This window comes from Ursus arctos, unplaced genomic scaffold, assembly GCF_023065955.2.
Source record: "Ursus arctos isolate Adak ecotype North America unplaced genomic scaffold, UrsArc2.0 scaffold_12, whole genome shotgun sequence".
Taxonomy (NCBI): domain Eukaryota; kingdom Metazoa; phylum Chordata; class Mammalia; order Carnivora; family Ursidae; genus Ursus; species Ursus arctos.
In genome coordinates this window covers 29,213,286-29,232,835 of record NW_026622786.1, presented here as the reverse complement: position 1 = coordinate 29,232,835, position 19,550 = coordinate 29,213,286, and the positions used below count along the sequence as shown (strand labels likewise).

Here is a 19,550-nt window from a genome sequence, read left to right as displayed (position 1 = left end):
CTTGCTTTCAGATGGTAGTGCCATTGCTGCTGTCACAGGCTTTTAACCATTTCTGGACAGGTGGTAGAATCCCCCTCCCTGTCCTTTGTTACTGCCCAGGAAGTTTCCTTTGCTCCTTTTGCTACAAGACGGGGGACTTAAACATATGGAATACTTACTCTACTTTCCTGCTTATTTCTGAAATCACTACTTTTTAGTTTGAAACATCTAAAATTTATGACCACAATAGTATGTCCACTTAAAACAAATTATTGTTTTAGGTTCAAGTTGAAGAAGAAATATTAGAGAAAAATCTAATTAGCTGTGAAAAAGAAAATAAAAGGCTACAGGAAAAGTGTGGTCTATATAAAAGTGACCTTGAAATTCTGAAAGAGAAATTAAGGTACAGTATCCTGTCGTGGAAAAAGGATTTTTGTGTGGAAATGGAGAAAGAACTGAAACATTTTAATATAGAATATTTTGTATATTGCAATTATAGCCTTAAATTACATAGAAAGATAGGTTTCATGACTAAAATTGTGTTCTAGGTATAACGTTAGGATTTTTAATCAATAAAATGTTGCTATTAATATACTAGTAAATACAGAGTAATATGATCAGCATATTTGCTTTGCATATAGTTAGAGAAAATCAGCACACACATAATGTCTTTGTAGTGTGACAGTAGCTGGTTAGTAAAATAAGTCCAGGCTTCTCATTTCAGAGACATTAAAAAGGAAACTGATGAAACTGGTGAAAAAGGAAACTGATGCATTGTGATGTATATCAGCATTTCATTTTTTTATTGTTGAATATTATTCTTCTGTATGGGTATACCACATTTTATTTATCCATTTTATCCATTCACCAACAGTTCTAAAGATTACATTGTTCTAATGTTTGACATGTTTTTATAGGTGTATATACATATACATATATGTATATATATTTGAAAATAATGCCTAGTAATCAGTTAATGATTGATTACTGTCTTTTGGAGTTGTGGCTAATAGTTCATGGTTTTTCCTTATATAATCTAAAACTTTCTTGATGTTGCGGTATGTTGAATTAGGATTTTGGAGTTAGATCTCCTGTCTTAACATTTTTCGAAAGGGAGCAGAAGTGCTTTGAAGATAATGGAGTTATCCTGCCCTCCTACTTACTGTGAGACACTGGCAAAGTTTCATAACCTTTCTATGCCTTGGTTTCCTTATCTATAAACAGAGAATGCTAATAGTGCTACCCACATAAAGTTGTGAGTTCCTGGCGTGCAGAAAGTAGGCACTTAGTAAATATGAGCAGATGTTACTATTCTAGAATTAAGGCTTTAAAATATTTTAAAAGTGAGATTAAATATGACTACTAAAAATGTATATTTTATTTTCACTTTTATGCTTTTTTCTTCATAGGCAGTTAAAAGAGGAAAATAACAATGGAAAAGAAAAATTAAGGATCATGGCAGTGAAAAATTCAGAAGTTATGGCACAACTAACTGAATCTAGGCAAAGTATTCTGAAGCTGGAGAGTGAATTAGAGGACAAAGAAGAAGTACTTAGAGAAAAATTTTCTCTAATGAATGAAAACCGAGAATTAAAGGTCCGTGTTGCAGCACAGAATGAGCGACTGGATTTGTGTCAACAAGAAATAGATAGTTCAAGGGTGGAACTGAGAAGTTTGGAAAAAGTGATGTCCCAGTTGCCAGTAAGTATGGGTGAAAAAGAAAATTTTACTGAAGTGCTTTGGAAGAGGTTGTTGTCTTGTGGTTACTTTATAAGTATTTATTTATTCATTCATTCATACATACATATATCAAATCTGTACATACATACATACAAATCTGTATTTTCCATCATGAATTTCCTTTCTGTCTAATCCCTTTTCTTTTTCTGCACTTAAGCTTTCTACTCTTCCACCCTTTCTTAGTCTCTGAGGTGCCATATGTAAGAACGATACAGGATTTTTTAAAAATAGCTTTATTCAGGTAACATTGACATACTACAGAATTCACTGATCTTAATTGTACCGTTCAATTATTTTTAGTAAACTTACAAGTTTTTTAACAATACCACAATCTAGTTTTCACACATTTTTTATCATTCCCCCAAAGATCCCTTGTGCCTGTTTATATATAATTAATTCCTGTACCCACACCCACCCCTAGGGAACCACTAATCTACTTTCTGTCTCTAGAGATTTGTCTTTTCTGAGCATTTCTTAGAAATAAAATTATACAATATATGGTCTCTTGCATTCTAAAAATTTGAGGGGATCATTGTGAAATGTATCAATCAGTACTTCATTTCCTTTTATTGTTGAGTGTTATTCCATTGTATGGATATGCCACATTTTATTTATTCACCAATAGATAGACATTTGGATTGCTTCCACTTTTGGACTGTTAAGGATAGTGCTGCTATGAATATTTGCATACAACTCTTTGTGCGGACATACTTTCATTTCTCTTGATACCTAGGAGTGGAATTTCTGGGTCATATGGTAAAGTTGTGTTAAACTGTTTTCCAAAGTGGCTCTACCATTTTACATCCTCACCAGGAATGTACGAGGGGTCCTGTTTTTCTGCATCCTAGCCAACATTTTTTATTATCCGTCTTTTAGATTATAGCCATCTTAGTGAGTATAAGTGGTATCACATTGTGGTTTTAATTTGCATTTTTCTAATGACTAATAATGTGCAACTTTTCATGTACTTACTAGAATGCACAGAACATTAAAATGTTTTTCTGATAGCAGCTGGCCACCACTTCTCTTTCAGTTATATATATGACCATATGTAAGTGAGATTAGGAAGAAAGTAAGTATAACTGTCGCAGAAATCCATTATTGATAGGTGTAAACTAAAGGGGAGATCAGGAGAAAACTGTATATAAATGTGTCATGGCTGTTTCAAATACATTTGAATGAGTGGTAGACTCTTACCAATTTTAAACTGTCATGGAATTAACAAGCTGAAAGGGACCTTAGAAATCATCTGATTCAACACCATCACTTTATTGATGAAGAAATATAACGCCAAGGAAGTAATAAATTTTACAACTAGCTAGTAGCAGAATTAAAACTAGAATGTATGATTCTTGGTTCCCAGCCCTCTGCTGTGTCTACTTTCCTAGGATCCTGATTATTTGCTTAGGTTTTTAATGTACTGTTTGCTTTTGAAATCTGATAGTAATTAATGCAGATAGTATTCATTTTTAAAAAAAATTTTTAAAGATCTTATTTATTTGAAAGTGGGAGAGAGACTGAATGGGGGAGGAGCAGAGGGAGAGGGAGAAGCCGGCTCCGTGCTGAACAGGGAGCCCGATGTGGGGCTTGATCCCAGAACCCTGGGATCATGACCTGAGCCAAAGGCAGATGCTTAGCCATCCAGACGCCCCGATAGCATTCATTTTAAATTGATATTCTCATTTGACTCAATATCAAGGATTACTTTATATGTGATTCTGAAGTTGGTATGGTAATATATGTTTGATCCTGTGTTTCATGCAATGCTAAGAATAACATAGTTTGGAAATGTGAATTTTCTTCATTTCTAGAAAGCTTGGTTTGGTTATACTTTGAAGATAGTAGTCATTAAGTGCTAATCTTGCCCCTTTTCACAACTAATTTAAAATATTCTCTATTGTTCAAACATACAGAAAAGCAGAGACCAATGCAGCACACCATTTGCTAAATCTGAGTAACATATTGTGATATCCACTTCAGATTTTTTTAGAATAAAATTTTACAGATAAATAAAGCCTCTTTATGTACTGTTAGATCCCAATCCTTTTCATCTCTCCACAGAGGTAGGCACTATTCTGAAACTCATGTGTATCCTTCTTGTCTATATTTTAAATATTGCCACGTAAGAATGCTCTAGAAAAACATATATAACTAATATATTTTGGAAAGTACTACATATGCCTCTGTTGTTTTTCACTTAATGTTGTGTTATATAGTGTCTCCAAATGATTTATATAATGCAGGTTTATTTTAATTTGTGGTTTTCCTGTTATCTTAATATTTCATAATGTATCTATACATTTATCCTATTGATGGACGTTGGGTTGTTTCTATTCACACAATTTTTAAAAATTGGAGTTCTGAATAATAAAACAATTACATCGAAGATGCTGTAAGTTTATATATGTTTGTTTTAAATTTGCAGTTAAAAAGAGAAATGTTTGGCTTTAAATCATCTCTTTCTAAACACCAGATGAGTAGTTTGTCAAACAAGGAAGACAATTACATTGGCTGCTGTGAGGCAAATAAAATGGTGATTTCCGAATTGAGGTATGGTTTTCAGATGCTGAAGTTGTAGCAAATACAGTGTTTTTTTAAAATTGGTAATTAAATTAAAATTTTGAGAAGATGAAAAATGTACTGAAAAGTTCTGCAAGTATTATAACAAGTATCTGTTTCCACAGCTAAGAACTGATTCTTCTTAACATTCATGATATTTTTTTCAAATGTGTTTAGAACTAAAAACATTTGGGGATGTTCTAAACTAAGGAACTAAGGGATGTTCCTTCCCACTAGTCTCATTCTTCTCCTAAGTATCCACCATCCTGAATTGGTGTATATTCTTCAGTTCATTTTGTATATGTTTACATCCACACATGGAAAATATACTGTGTGCTTATATTGTTTGTAATTTTGCTTTTTCACTCAGCATTATTTTTTAAATTCATACATTTTGAGGTAGGTAGTTAGAATGACTCATCAATGGATGGATTAGTATGGTTAGTTTTAATAGCTGTATAGGAGTCTATCCTATAATTGTTTTTTTTAAAAAAAACATTTTATTTATTCATTTGACAGAGAGAGAGAGGGAACACAAGCAGGGGGAGTGGGAGAGGAAGAAGCAGGCTCCTAGTGGAGGAGCCTGATGTGGGGCTCGATCCCAGAGCGCCGGGATCACGCCCTGAGCCGAAGGCAGATGCCCAACGACTGTGCCATCCAGGCGACTACGCCACCCAGGCGACTACGCCACCCAGGCGCCCCATCTATTCTATAATTGTATCACTATTTATTGATAGTTACCTTGTTTCTAGTTCTTCTGTTACAAACAGTGCTGCAAAGTACATACTTTTACATGTTTCCTTTTACAATATGCCAGAGTTTCTCCAGTGTATATTCCTAAAAGTGAAATTGCTAGGTCATGATATGTGGACATTTTTAGTTTTACTAGGTACTATCAAATTTTTAAAGTAGCTGAACCAGTTTACATTCCAATGAATGGTATATAAGAACTTCCACATTCTGCCCAGTAGTTAACAAATATCAGAGTAAATTTTTGCTGATTTAAAAGGTAAAAACGTTATGAGATATTTGTATAGAATCTTTCTAAAAATTTTTGGTGTATCTTATTTTGTTCCAGGATTAAGCTTGCAATAAAAGAGGCAGAAATTCAAAAGCTTCAGGCAAACCTGGCTGCAAATCAGTTGTCTAAGAGTCTTCTTGCTTGTAATGGCAAACAAGAAAGTGGCAAAATAAATAGTTTAGAGACAGAACCGGTAAAACTAGGAGATAATCAATTAGGTGAGTGTATTAAATTGAATTTTTGAATTCTAAGTCTTTTTTTTTCTTTAAGATTTTATTTATTTCAGAGAGAGGGAGCACAAGCATGAGTGGGGGAAGGGGCAGAGGGAGCAGCAGACTCCCTGCTGAGCAGGGAGCCCAATGTGGGGTACGATCCCAGGATCCTGGGATCATGACCTGAGCCGAAGGCAGATGCTTAACCAACTGAGCCACTCAGGCATCCTCCAGTGGCATTTTTTATAGAACAGTAGAACAATCCTAAGATTTGTATGGGACCACAAAAGACCCCAAATAGCCAAAGTAATCTTGAGAAAGTAAAACAAAGCTGGAGGCATCACACTTCCTAATTTCAAACTTACAAAGCTTTAGTAATCAAAACAGTATGGTATTGGCATTAATAACCAACATATACATCAATGGAACAGCATAGAGAGCACAAAAATAAACCTGTGTATATGGGGTCAATTAATTTACAACAAAGGAGATAAGAACATTAAATAGGATAAGGATAGTCTTTTCAGTAGACAGTGTCAGGAAAACTGAAAAGCCATATGCAAAAGAATGAAATAGAATAACTGAGGGCTTCAGAGGGGAGGGGGGTGGGGGAATGGATTAGGCTGGTGATGGATAGTAAGGAGGGCACGTATTGCATGGTACACTGAGTGTTATACGCAAGTAATGAATCAGAGAACTTTACATCAAAAACTAGGGATGTACTGTATGGTGACTAACATAATATAATTTAAAAGTATTATTTAAAAAAAACTCAAAATGAATTACAGACTTGAATATAAAACCTGAAACCATAAAACTTCTAGAAGAAAATACAAGAGAAGACTCCTAGATATCAGTCTTGTGATGATTTTCTTTTGGATTTGACACCAAAATCAAAACCAAGAAAGTAAAAATAAACAAGTGGGACTATATCAAACTAAAAAGCTTCTATCCAGCAAAAGAAAAGACAACCTATAAAGTGGGAGAAAGCATTTGTAAATCATACGTGGTAAGGAGTTAATATCCAAAATACATAAAAGCTCATACAACTCAATACAAAAAAATTCAATTAAAAAATGACAGAGATGGGGCGTTGACTCAGTCAGTTGAGCATCTGACTCTTGATTTCAGCTCAGGTCGTGATCTCAGGGTCATGGGATAGAGCCCCAAGTTGGGCTCAACACTCAGTGTGAAGTCCGTTTGTCCCTCTCCCTCTGCTCCTCCCCCAGCTCACTCTCTCTCTCTAAAGTAAATAAAATATGTTTTAAAAATGGGCAGAGGATCTAAATAAGCAATTTTCCAAAGAAGACATCCAGAAGGCCAACAAACACATGAAAAGATGCTTAACAGCGCTCATCGTCAGGGAAATGCAAATCAAAACCACAATGTCAGAATGGTTATCATCAAAAAGATAAGAAATAAGCATTGATGAGGATGTGGAGAAAAGGGAACCCTTGTGCCCTGTTGGTGAGCATGTAAATTGGTACAGCCACTTTGGAAAACAGTATGGAAGTTCCTCAAAAAATTAAAAATAGGACTACCATATGTTGCAGTAATTCCACTTCTGAGTATTTACCCGACATCTGAAATCACTATCTTGAAAAGATGTCTGCACTCCTATGTTCATTGCAGCATTATTTACAATAGCCAAGATATGGAAGCAACCTAAGCATCCATCAACAGATGAATGGATAAAGAAAATACACACACACACACACACACACACACACACACACACACACACACATATATACAATGAAATATTATTCAGCCATAAAAAAGACACCCTGCCACTTGTGACAACATGGATGAACCTTGAGGACATTAGGCTAAATGAGAAGTCAGGCAGAGAAAGACAAATACTGTATGATCTCACTTATGTATGAAATGTCAAAACAACAATACAAACTCATAGAGAACAAATTAGTGTTTGCCAGAGGCAGGAAGTAGGGGTGGGGAAAATGGGTAAATGTAGTCAAAAGGTACAAACTTTCAGTTCTAAGATAAACAAGTCCTGGAGATGTAATGTATAGTTAGTTAACAGTATCGTATTATATGTATGAAAATTGTTGAGAGAGTAGATCTTAAAAGCTCTCATCCCTCCCCAAAATTTGTAACTATATGTGATGATGGATGTTAAATAGACTTATTGTGGTAATCACTTCAAAATATATACACATATGAGATCGTTATGTCTTACACCTGAAACTAATACAATGTTATGTGTCAATTATATATCAATAAAAAATAGCTGGAATAACTGTATTAATTTCAGACAAAGCAGAGTTGAGACTGACAGAACTAGAAGGATAAATGAACAAACCTGCATATATATCTGAAGATTTCAAAACTACTTTCTCAGTAATTGATAGAACAAGTACACAGAAAATCATTAAGGGGAAAGAAGACTTAAGTACTATAAACAAGTTTAATATGATTGACATTTACTCTACACAATAATCACCAGAATACACAATTTTCTCAAATGTATTTAAAATATTCATCAAGATAGTCCATATGCTGGCCAATAAACTAAGTCTCAAAACATTTTTAAAAACTGAGATCAGGTTCATTCATGAATTAGGTTGTTTAAGAAAAACAACCTTATGTCCACTACTAATAACAAAAAAATACCTGGAAAATTCTAAATATTTGTAAATCAACACACACAGGAGATATTATAGGATATTTTGAAGTAAATAAAATGAAAATACAACATATAAAAATTTGTGGGATGCAGCTACAGCATTGCCTAAAATAAGTTTATACCTTTAAATACTTACATTAGAAAAGAAGAAATGTTTAAAATCAATAATCTAAGCTTTCACTGTAAGAAAAATTAAAGACATAATTAAACCCAAAGAAAATTGAGAAGGAGTACAAGGGATCCTAAGGGAAATGATTTTCAGGTTTTTGGGTTTTTTTAAATTGAAGTATAATTAACATAGCATGTTATGTTAGCTTCAGGTGTACAGATGTAGTAATTCAACATTTCTATACATTACTCAGTGTTCATCTTGACAAGTGTGCTCTTAGTCCCTTTCATCTATTTAACTCTTTCCCCCACCCTCTGGCAACCACCAGTTTGTTCTCCATATTTAAGAGTGTTTGTCTTTTTTTCTTTGTTCATTTGTTTCTTAAATTTCACATGTGAGTGAAATCATACAGTATATATCTTTTTCTGTCTGACTTATTTCACCTACTATTCTATCCTCTAGGTCCATTCATGTTGCAAATGGCAAGATCTCATTCTTTTTTATGGCTGAGTAATATTCCATTATACACACACACACACACACACACACACACACACACACACCCCATCTTCTTTATTCATTCATTTTCCAATGGACACTTGGGTTGCTTCCATATCTTGGCTATTATAAATAAATTCAATAAATATAGGGGTGCATATATCTTTTTGAATTAGTGTTTTCATTTTCTTTGGGTATATACCCAGTAGTGGAATTACAAGATCATATAATAATTCTGTTTTTAATTTTTTAAGGAAGTTCCATGTTGTTTTCCAAGTGGCTACACCAGTTTGCATTCCCACCAACAGTGTTGTGTTTTTGATTTTAGCCATTCTGGCAGGTGTGAGGTGGTATTTTACTGAGGTTTTGATTTACGTTTCTCTGATGATTAGTGATGTTGAACATTTTTTCATGTGTCTGTTGGTTGTTTGTCTTCTGATGGAAATGTTAGATGTCTTGATTGTGGTGATGGTTACAAAGTATAAACTTATGAAAAAACCAAACATTTGTCAAAACATATCAAACTTTATATTTTAAATAGGTACATCTTATTGTAAGCAAATTTTACTTCAGTCAAGTACATTTTTATTTATTATTTTTTTAAATATTTATTTAAGAGAGAGAGTGGGGGGGCAAAGAGAGAGGGAGAGAGAAACTGTTATCTTGGTATTTGCTATTTATTCTAATGGCCTTTATTCATCTTTCCTGCTTTCTTTTGGATCAGTTGTATTTTAGTATTCTATTTTTGTCTTCACTATTGATTAGTTAAGTATATCTCTTTATTTTCTTAATGCTTGCCCTAGTGGTTAACGTATGTATCTTTAACTATCATGGTCTATCTTCAAATATGATTGGCTGGTGGTAGGAAAAATGACAGCAGAGAGAATTAGATAGCTAAGTGATTAGAGAGAATAGGGATGCGTGATGAGATTATTAGCAGAGTGAATGCTAGTTATTAGAGGTGTTGATAAATATGTTATAAATTCTCTTATATCAAAGAGTATAGAGCTAATGATAGATAGATAGCCTAGAAAATGAAATATTAGGGATATGTAGAATTGATAGGAATTGGCTACTTACGCAACCCTTGAAGGCATAGTGCATCTCTACATATTTCCATACCTATGTGTGTTCTCATGCAGTCATACACATTATGCCTTTTTAAGGCACTCCTGAAAGCTCAGTCACTTTTAGGTGGGAGTAGGTTCATATGTTTGTAGTGGAGAAAGGACGTGTTGGAACAACTATCTTTGATAGCACTCGGTAGTTTCAAAAAGCATCACTGAATTCTCATGAGCTAGTTTAGACTAGGAAAGATTCCATCTTCAGCTTTTGAACTTGCATCTGTATACAATACATGAAAATATTCCTTTTTTTAAAAAAAAAAGATTATTTATTTATTTGAAAGCAGGGCTAGAAAGAGAGAACACAAGTGGGTGGAGGGGCAGAAGGGAGAGGGAGAAACAGACCCGCAGCTGATCAGGGAGCCTGATGGGGGGCTTGATCCCAGGACCCTGAGATCATGACCTGAGCTGAAAGCAGATGCTTAACCAACTGAGCCACCCAGGTGCCCCTACATCAAAATATTCTTAATGATGCCAAGTTATCCAGAGAAATTTTATGGTCAACTTAAGTTTATGGAAACAGGACAACTTTTTTTTAAACAATGATTTTTTTTTCAATGTTTTTTATCCAAAAAATGGGAACTTTTATAGTGAGAGAAGGACTCTTTCTGGTATGAAGGAATAGTCTAGAAAAGTGAGTGATTCAGAAGTATTTATTCCTACTTTGTTATATACTTAATTATAGAAAGTACTTTACTTACCATGTTCCTTCATTATATTTTCCTTAACGTATGTCTCATTCTCCATTCCCTTTAGTATTCTTTAGATGAGAAATTAAACTTTGTTTATGATTAAATCTTTCAACATTGAATAGGTTTTTATTCTTTAAGTTTTATACAGAACAATTTTCCTTTTGTTTGTTAGGGGAAAGAATAAAAGACCAAAATCAACATACTATGAATAAGCAATATGAAAGAGAAAGGCAAAGACTTGCTTCTGGAATAGAAGAACTACGTACTAAGTTGATGCAAATAGAAGCTGAGAATTCTGATTTGAAGGTTAACATGGCCCACAGAACAAGTCAGTTTCAGCTGATACAAGAGGAGCTACTGGAGAAAGCTTCAAATTCTAGCAAACTGGAAAGTGAAGTAAGCTTGAATTAGCTGTTTATGTATACTAACTTTGGAGACAAGGAAAAAGGTATTATAGAGTTTTATAAATGTTGTATGTGTAAGTCCAGATTTATACATCAGTTATAAATTCTTTTAAAATTATATTTGGAAACCCTTGAGTTTTAACCTATGTTAAAAGTAAGAAGTTACTCTCTAGTGGCTAACAGGTCTCAAATATGGTGGAACTTCTAATGTATTGCAGTCTACTATTTCTTCCAAGTATAAGTTATTATGGCTAATACACATTTACAAGTCAAGAATTTGGATTATGTAATTGGAAGAAAAGGAGTGATAATAGAGGATTTTGAATGTTAGCTAACAGCAGAACAGGCTGGGAAGCCTGTTAAACATGTAGATTTCTGGGTACTGTTCTAATGATTCTGATTCAGTAGGTATGGAGTCATGCTCAGGAATCTGCTTTTGTGAACAACTGCATATGAAAATGATGCAGATATGCTTGGATTACATTTTGAAAAGTGCGTAATGTGTGTTTTGTGAATATTTGATCTTCATTTCTATTGAGGATAGAACAAGGATGCCTTTTTAGGTAATTATAGACCAGGACCATATGTGTATATGATAAATTCACACTTTAAACTGAGGCTGATGCTGTCTATAGGAGTACTTTTTTTTTTTTTTTTAAAGATTTTATTTATTTATTTGACAGACAGCCAGCGAGAGAGGGAACACAAGCAGGGGGAGTGGGAGAGGAAGAAGCAGGCTCCCAGCGGAGGAGCCTGATGTGGGGCTCGATCCCAGAACGGTGGGATCACGCCCTGAGCCGAAGGCAGACGCTTAATGACTGAGCCACCCAGGCGCCCCTGTAGGAGTACTTTTAAAATGTCTGATTTCTCGTTTTAAAATCTGTAGCCTACACCAAGGAAAAACTTATATTATGTGGGTAATGGAAAAGGAAATTTAGTCAGTCTACATCTAAATTCTTGCTATCAGCTTACTTAGAAGATTATCTAGTACTGAGATTAATAAACTGTTCCGATTACAAAATTAGCACAATCTTGTTGAAAATACAGAAAGGACAAAGAAGAAAATAAATCATTAATAATTCCACCACCAGAAGTAGCTACTTTTAACATATTATTATACTAATTTCAGTCTTTTTTTAATTTTATTTTTTAAATATTTGATTTCTTTTCCTATATCTGAGGAGCACTTCAGGCATGGTTTGAATGGGTTGTTTCCTTTTTTTTTTTTTTTTTAAATATTTATTTGAGAGACAGAGAGAGCATGAGCTGAGGGAAAGAGAGAAGCAGGCTCCCCTCTGAGCAAGGAGCCCGATGTGGGGCTCGATCCCAGGACCCTGGGATCATGACCTGAGCCAAAGGAAAACACTTAAGCGACTGAGCTACCCAAGCACCTGTAATTTCGGTCTTTAGCAGCTACTTTTAAGAAATGGGTTAGGATGCAATCCTGTTTGGACAAAGGGGTAAGAATTAAACTACTTATGTATTACATAGATGGAACAATCTGTCATATACCTGATCTTCCCTTCACTATTTTTCTTCTAAATTGTCACTTATCTTTAAAAGTAATTTAAAAAAAATTTTTTTTAAATTTATTTCAATGTGTTTTCAGATGACAAAGAAATGTTCTCAACTTTTAACTCTCGAGAAACAGCTGGAAGAAAAAATAGTTGCTTATTCCTCTATTGCTGCAAAAAATGCAGAACTAGAACAGGAGCTTATGGTAAAAATTACTGTTTGGCTACAAATTCACTGTGACTTTAAGGCACTTGATTTGTGACAGCATGTTTGTTTTAGTGTCATTGTTGTACAGTATACCAAATAGGGAAGTATAAATTCTACTGAACTTTTCTGATGATTCATTTTTTGTTTATGTATTTTTAAGTTTATAGACTTATATGTCAAGTATTCTGTAATTTCCGATTTTTATTCTAGTAGAATTGAAGGAAATAGTATACTTCTTTGATATTCTCTTCAGTGTTTTAAAATAGTTAAATCTTTTCATTTTGATACAGTTTTTAAAAATAACCATTTTGTCTTCTCAATAAGTGTTTAAATATTTTTGAAATTTTACATATTAACTACTGTGATTCTTCAAAGAATAGAGTATGACAAATTCAATGCTTTACTTATGTACTTCTACATAAAACTAGTTCTCAGTTATTTTCTTTTAAGGTGTTTTTGTATTTCTAGGAAAAGAATGAAAAAATAAGAAGTCTAGAAACCAATATCAATACAGAACATGAGAAAATTTGTTTAGCTTTTGAAAAGGCCAAGAAAATTCATCTTGAACAGCATAAAGAAATGGAAAAGCAGATTGAAAGAGTAAGATACTGTTTTTCTTTTTTGTGGCTAAATAATACCCATTGGTTGTGTGTGTGTGTGTGTGTGTGTGTGTGTGTGTGTGTGTGTGTGTAAAAATATGAGCTTGAAACATAGAGCATGGTGCCCTGGGTATTATATGCAAATAATGAATCATGGAACATTGCATCAAAAACTGGGGATGTACTGTATGGTGACTAATATAACAAAATAAAAATTATTAAAAAAATAAGAAAGAAACATAGAGCAAGGACATTACTCAGTCTGAGCAACAGAGAGAAAAAAAGATTCGGAAAAAAAACAGAGCCTAAGGGACATGTAGGATAATATCGGAACTGAAACTCTATACGCATTAAACAATACCTCCCATTATCCCCTCTCCTCATCCCCCCCAGCCCCTCATCCCCAGCTCATAGATGAGCTACCATCATTCTACTTTCTTCTGTCCCATGATTTTGACTATCCTAAGTACCTCTTGTAAGTGGAATCATACAGTATTTGTCTTTTTGTGACTGGCTTAATTCACTTAGCATAATGTTCTTGAGGTTCATCCATGTTGTGGCATATTGCAGGATTTACTTCCTTTATAAGAATGAATAATATTCTGTTCTCTGTATATAACACATTTTGCTTATCCATTTATACTGATGGACACTGATTGCTCTGGCCAGAACTTCTAGTACTGTGTTGAATAGAAGTGAAAAGGGGCATCCTTGTTTTGTTCCTAATCTTAGAGGAAAAGCTTTCGGTCTTTCACCATTTTCAGTAGGTTGTTAGCTGTGGGTTTTCCATATATGGCTTTTATTATGTTAAGGTAGTTTTCTTTTATTCCTGGTTTGTTGGTGTTTTTATCATGAAAGGGTGTTGAGTTTGTCAACTTTTCTGTATCATTTGAGATGATCATGTGTTTTTTTTTCTTCATTCTGTTGATACTGCATATTACATTGATTTTTACATGTTGAACCACCCTTGCATTCCAGGAATAAATTGCACTTGGTCATAGCATATAATCCTTTTACCACACTGCTGAATTTGGATTATTAATATTATATTGATTTTGGCATCAGTGTTCATAAGGGATATTGATCTGTAGTTTTCCATTAGTGTCTTTGTCTGGTTTTGGTATCAGGTTAAAACTGGTCTCAGAATTAGTTAAAAAGTGTTCTCTCAACTTTTTTGGAACAGTTTGAGAAAGATTGGTATTTTTTTTTTTAAAGATTTTATTTATTTATTTGACAGAGAGAGAGAGACAGCCAGCGAGAGAGGGAACACAAGTAGGGGGAGTGGGAGAGGAAGAAGCAGGCTCCCAGCAGAGGAGCCTGATGTGGGGCTCGATCCCAGAATGCCGGGATCACGCCCTGAGCCGAAGGCAGACGCTCAACGACTGAGCCACCCAGGCGCCCCTACATTGGTATTTTTTATTCTATTTTATTTATTTGAGAGAGGGAGAAAGAGAGTGTGGGGGAGGGGCAGAGGCAGAGGGAATGAATCTCAAGCAGACTCCTTGCTGAGCATAGAGCCCGATGTGTTACTTGATCCCATGACCCATGAGATCATGACCTGAGCAGAAATCATGAGTCAGATGCTCAAATGACCAAGCCACCCAGGTGCCCCTAAACATTGATATTCTTTAAATATTTGGTAGAATTCACTAGTGAAGCTATCAGGTTCAGGGCTTTTCTTTGTTGGGAACGTTTTGATTACTGATTTAACCTCTTACTAGTTTTAGGTCATTCCTATGATCTATTTCTTCATTATATAGTCTTTGTAGGTTTTGTATTTCTACGAATTTGTCCATTTCATTTAGATTATTCAATTTGTGGGTATACAGTTATTCATAGTACTCTCTTACAATCTCTTTTGTTTCTGTATAATTGGCAGTGCTATCCCCACTTTGATTTCTGATTTTGGTAATTTGAGTTCTCTGTTTTTTTAATCTACTCAGCTAAAGATTTGTCAATTTTGTTTATTTTTTCTAAGAGCTAACTTTTCATTTCATTGATATTCTTCATTGTTTTCTGTTCTCCGTTTTGTTGATTTTTACTGTAATCTTTATTATTTCTTTCCCTCAACTAGCTTTGAGTTTAGCTTGTTCTTCTTTTTCTAGTTCCTTATGTTTTGAAGTTAAATTATTGACTTGAGATCTTTTTTGTTTTTTAATGTAAGCATTTATAGCTGTAAATTTACCTCTTAGCCCCACTTTGGCTCTGTCTCTTAAGGTTTGGTAAGTGGTGTTTTTGTTTTCATTTGTCTCCTAATTATCTTCTAATTTCCCTTGTGAATTCTTCTTTGATTCATTGATTGTTTAAAAATCTGTTGTTTAATTAATGCCACAATCTTGTGAATTTTTTAATTTTCCTTTCATTATTCATTTCCAATTTTATCTGGTTGTGGTTAGAGAAGATACTTTGAATGATATCTGTCCTTTTAATTTTGTTGAGACTTCCATTTGTGACCTGACATGCTCTATCCTACAAAATGTCCCCTTCATACTTGAGAAGAATGTGTATTCTGTTGTTGGCTAGAATGTTCTGTATATGTCTATTAGATCTAGTTGATTTATTCTGTTAAGTCCTTTGTTTCCTTACTTATATTCTGTCTGGTTTTCTGTCCATTATTAGGAGTGGGGTATTGAAGTTTTCATCTATTTTTGTAGAACTGTCTATTTTCCCCTTCAATTCTGTCAGTTTTGCCTCATATAATTTGATGGTCTATCATTACATAACTAAACTTTATTATATCAGTACTATTTTGAACCTTTATAATGTCCTTCTTTGTCTCTTATAACCTTTTTTGATTTAAAGTGTTTTATCTGATATTTGTGTAGGTACCCCTGCTCTCTTTTGGTTACTTATTTGCATGGAATATCTTTTTCTATCCTTTCACTTTCAACACATTTGTGTCTTTGGATCTCATGTGAGTCTCTTGTTGACAGCATATATAGTTCACCCTTGACAACATGAGTTTGAACTGTATGGGTCCACTTATTTGTGGATTTTTTACAGCAGTACTGTAAATGTATTTTCTCTTCTTTATGATTTAATTAATATTTTTTCCTCTAGCTTACTTTATTATAAGAATATGATACATGTAACATACAAAATATGTATTAATCAATTGTTTATGTTACTGGTAAGGCTTTGGTCAACAGTAGACTATTAGTAGTTAAGTTTCTGTAGAGTCAGAAGTATACACAGATTTTCGACTGCATATGGGGTCAGCTGCCCTAACCTCTGCATTGTTCAAGGGTCACCTGTAGTTGGATCATGTGTTTTTATCTTCTGCCAGTCTCTGTCTTTTGATTGGAGAGTTTAATCCATTTATCTTTAAAGTAATACTGATAGAGACTGACTTACTTTTGTCATCATGCTACTTGTTTTTTATATGCCTTACAGCTTTTTTGTCCCTTCTTTTCTACATTACTGCCTTCTTTTGAATTTAGCTTGTTTTTTGTAGTGAAATTTTAAAATTCTTTTCTCATTTCCATTCTCTTTGTGAATATTGTATTGCTGTTTTTTGTGTGGTTGTCATGGATATTGCATTTAACATTCTAAAGTTTTATTCTAATTTGAATTTGTACCAACCTAAGTAATATATAAAAATTGTGTCCTTTCACAGCTCCATTTTCACTCCTTTCTAATGTTAATGTCACAAAATTATTTCTTTATACATTGTGTGCCCTAAAACATAAGCTAATAATTCATTCAAATGCATTAGTCTCTCAAATTATGTAAAGAGAAGACTTGGAATTACAAACCAAATTTATACTAATACTAGATTTTGCACTAACTGGTTTTTCTTCATTAAATATATTAGACTCTTAAATCCTATAGAAAACAAAAAAATGTAATTACAAACCATTGTTAGAATAATACTAGCTTTTATAATTATCTTTGCAGTTATCTTTATTGAGAGTTTTATTTCTCAGTATGGTTTTGAATTATTATCTAGCGTCCTTTCATTTCACTTTGTAGAACTTCCTTAAGCATTTCTGGTGGGGCATATCTGGTGGTCACAACCCCCTCAGGATTTATTTATCTGGGAATGTCTTAATTTCTGCCTCACTTTGGAAGGACGGTTTTGTCAGATAGTAGGATTCTTGGTAGGATATTTTTTTTCTTTTCAGTAAATCAACACATTGTCTTTTGGCTTCCAAAGTATCTGATGAGAATCTGCTTGTAATGTTATTGTGGATCCTTGTATGTGATTAGTCACTTATCTCTTGCCGATTTCAAGATTCTTTCTGTTTCTTTTGAAAGTTTTGATTATAGTGTGTCTTTGTGTGGTTCCCTTTTGAGTTCATCTTTCTTGGAGTTGAGATTCTTGGATGTTTATATCCATGTCTTTCATTAAATTTAGGCATTTTTTTTTTAAAGTTTTTATTTATTTAAATAATCTCTGCACCCAACATGGGACTCAGACTCATGACCCCAAGATCAAGAGTTGCACGCTTTTCCAACTGAGCCAGCCAGGCGCCCCAAATTTAGACATTTTCAGTTGTTATTTCTTCACATATTCTCAACGTCCCTTTTTCCCTCTCCTCTTCTTCCATGATCTGCATTTTGGTCTGCTGGATGGTGTCCAACAGGTCCTTTAGTCTCTGTTCACTTTTCTTCCATCTTTGTTATGTTCCTCTAATTTGTTATTTGATTATTTTCATTTGAGTGTTTTCAGAGTTCCTTAGTTTTAATATTTTTTAGTTAACCTTGTTCTGCCAAATTTTTATTATATATGTATGTATGTGGGTTATATATATCTCATACATAATTTTTGCACATTTGTATGTAATGTGCACATATATGCATATACACATATCAGTAATTTCCTATTTTGTCATCACAAAGGTATTTTGAAATTTTGATAACACCAATTGTTGAAATTGTGGGAGTGAGAAGCTTATACATTTCTAATATAAGCATAAATTTTGATGCACTTTGAAGAGAAATACCTAATGAAATTGGAAATGTGCATATCCTACAAACAGAAAGTCCACTTCTAGGTGATCTATTCTGAAGAAACTCTAATACATAAAGAGACATGTACACAGGATATATTGTAACATTGCTGAGATGGTAAAAAATAGAATATTAAACGTTCTTGAGTAAAAGAGAAGACAAAGTGTAGTTTGTTGTTACAGTGGAATACTGTACTGTTAGAAAAAGCACTACTAAATCCACATATGGATACATGGATAAATATACAGTGATAAGTATCTAAAACAATATTGAGTAAAAAAAAAAAAAACCAAGTCGTTAAAACTTGCAGATGTTTTGATATTGCCTGTGTAAGATTTCAAAACAAAAATACATTACATATTATTTGTAGACCTACGTATGTAGTATACACAACAAACATGTGTGAGAAACATACCAGAGAATGATACAGACCAATTTCAGCATAGTACAGTTGACCTTTGAACAACTTAGGGATAGGGGCATAGTCCCCCTGCACAGCTGAAAATTCTCATCTAACTTTTGACTCTCCCAAAACTTAACAGCCTACTCATGACCAGAAGCCTTACTGATAACAAAACAGTCAGATAATACGTATTTTGTATGTTACATGGATCATATAGTGTATTCTTACAATAAAGTAAGCCGGAGAAAAGAAAATGTGTTTGAGAAAATCATAAGGAAGAGAAAAAAATACATTTACAGTACTGTACTATAAAAAATCCCCATATAAGTGGACCTGTGCAATTCAAACCTGTGTTGGCCGAGGGTCATCTGTATTGATGAGGGAGGAAATCAACTGTGTTGATGAGAGATAAGACCTGGCCATGTGATTTCATTTCTTCTCTCAAGGGAGAGAAACTGAAGGAAATTTGGCAAAGTGCAAAAATCTATGTAATTTCAGTAGTAGTTTAACATAGGATAATTATATTCTTTTCTGTATATTTAGGATGTTTCATGATTTTTTAAAAAATTATGTGAAATTTAATCGTGTTTTTATGTTTAGCTTGAATCTCAACTAGAGAAAAAAGACCAACAGTTTAAAGAACAAGAAAAGACTATGTCCATTTTGCAGCAAGATATAATATGTAAACAACATCATCTTGAATCACTAGACAGACTCTTGACGGAAAGCAAAGGGGTAAAATCATCTTCGTAAAAGTGCTGTTTATTTTTTTAAAAAAGATTTTATTTAATTTGGGAGAGACAGAGATAGCAACAGAGAGCACAAGTGGGGAGGGAGAGGGAGAAAGAGACTCCCTGCTGATCAGGGAGCCCAATGCAGGGCTCGATC

The 19,550-nt window shown here is 33.8% G+C and overlaps 1 protein-coding gene across 5 annotated transcripts in view; it reads left to right on the top strand.

Moving 5' to 3' along the window:
- Positions 1 to 19,550, top strand: part of CCDC18 (coiled-coil domain containing 18) — a 108,093-nt gene that overhangs the window by 25,373 nt on the left and 63,170 nt on the right. For 4 of the 5 annotated variants that reach the window (XM_057310457.1, XM_057310456.1, XM_048220689.2 and 1 more), the window contains exons 9-16: positions 261 to 382; positions 1,389 to 1,680; positions 4,145 to 4,269; positions 5,357 to 5,517; positions 10,754 to 10,977; positions 12,595 to 12,705; positions 13,176 to 13,307; positions 19,263 to 19,397. In XM_057310457.1, the coding sequence (XP_057166440.1) occupies positions 261 to 382; positions 1,389 to 1,680; positions 4,145 to 4,269; positions 5,357 to 5,517; positions 10,754 to 10,977; positions 12,595 to 12,705; positions 13,176 to 13,307; positions 19,263 to 19,397 (1,302 nt within the window). The remainder of the gene's footprint in view (positions 1 to 260; positions 383 to 1,388; positions 1,681 to 4,144; positions 4,270 to 5,356; positions 5,518 to 10,753; positions 10,978 to 12,594; positions 12,706 to 13,175; positions 13,308 to 19,262; positions 19,398 to 19,550) is intronic. The other variant, XM_057310458.1, reaches the window with a different exon arrangement.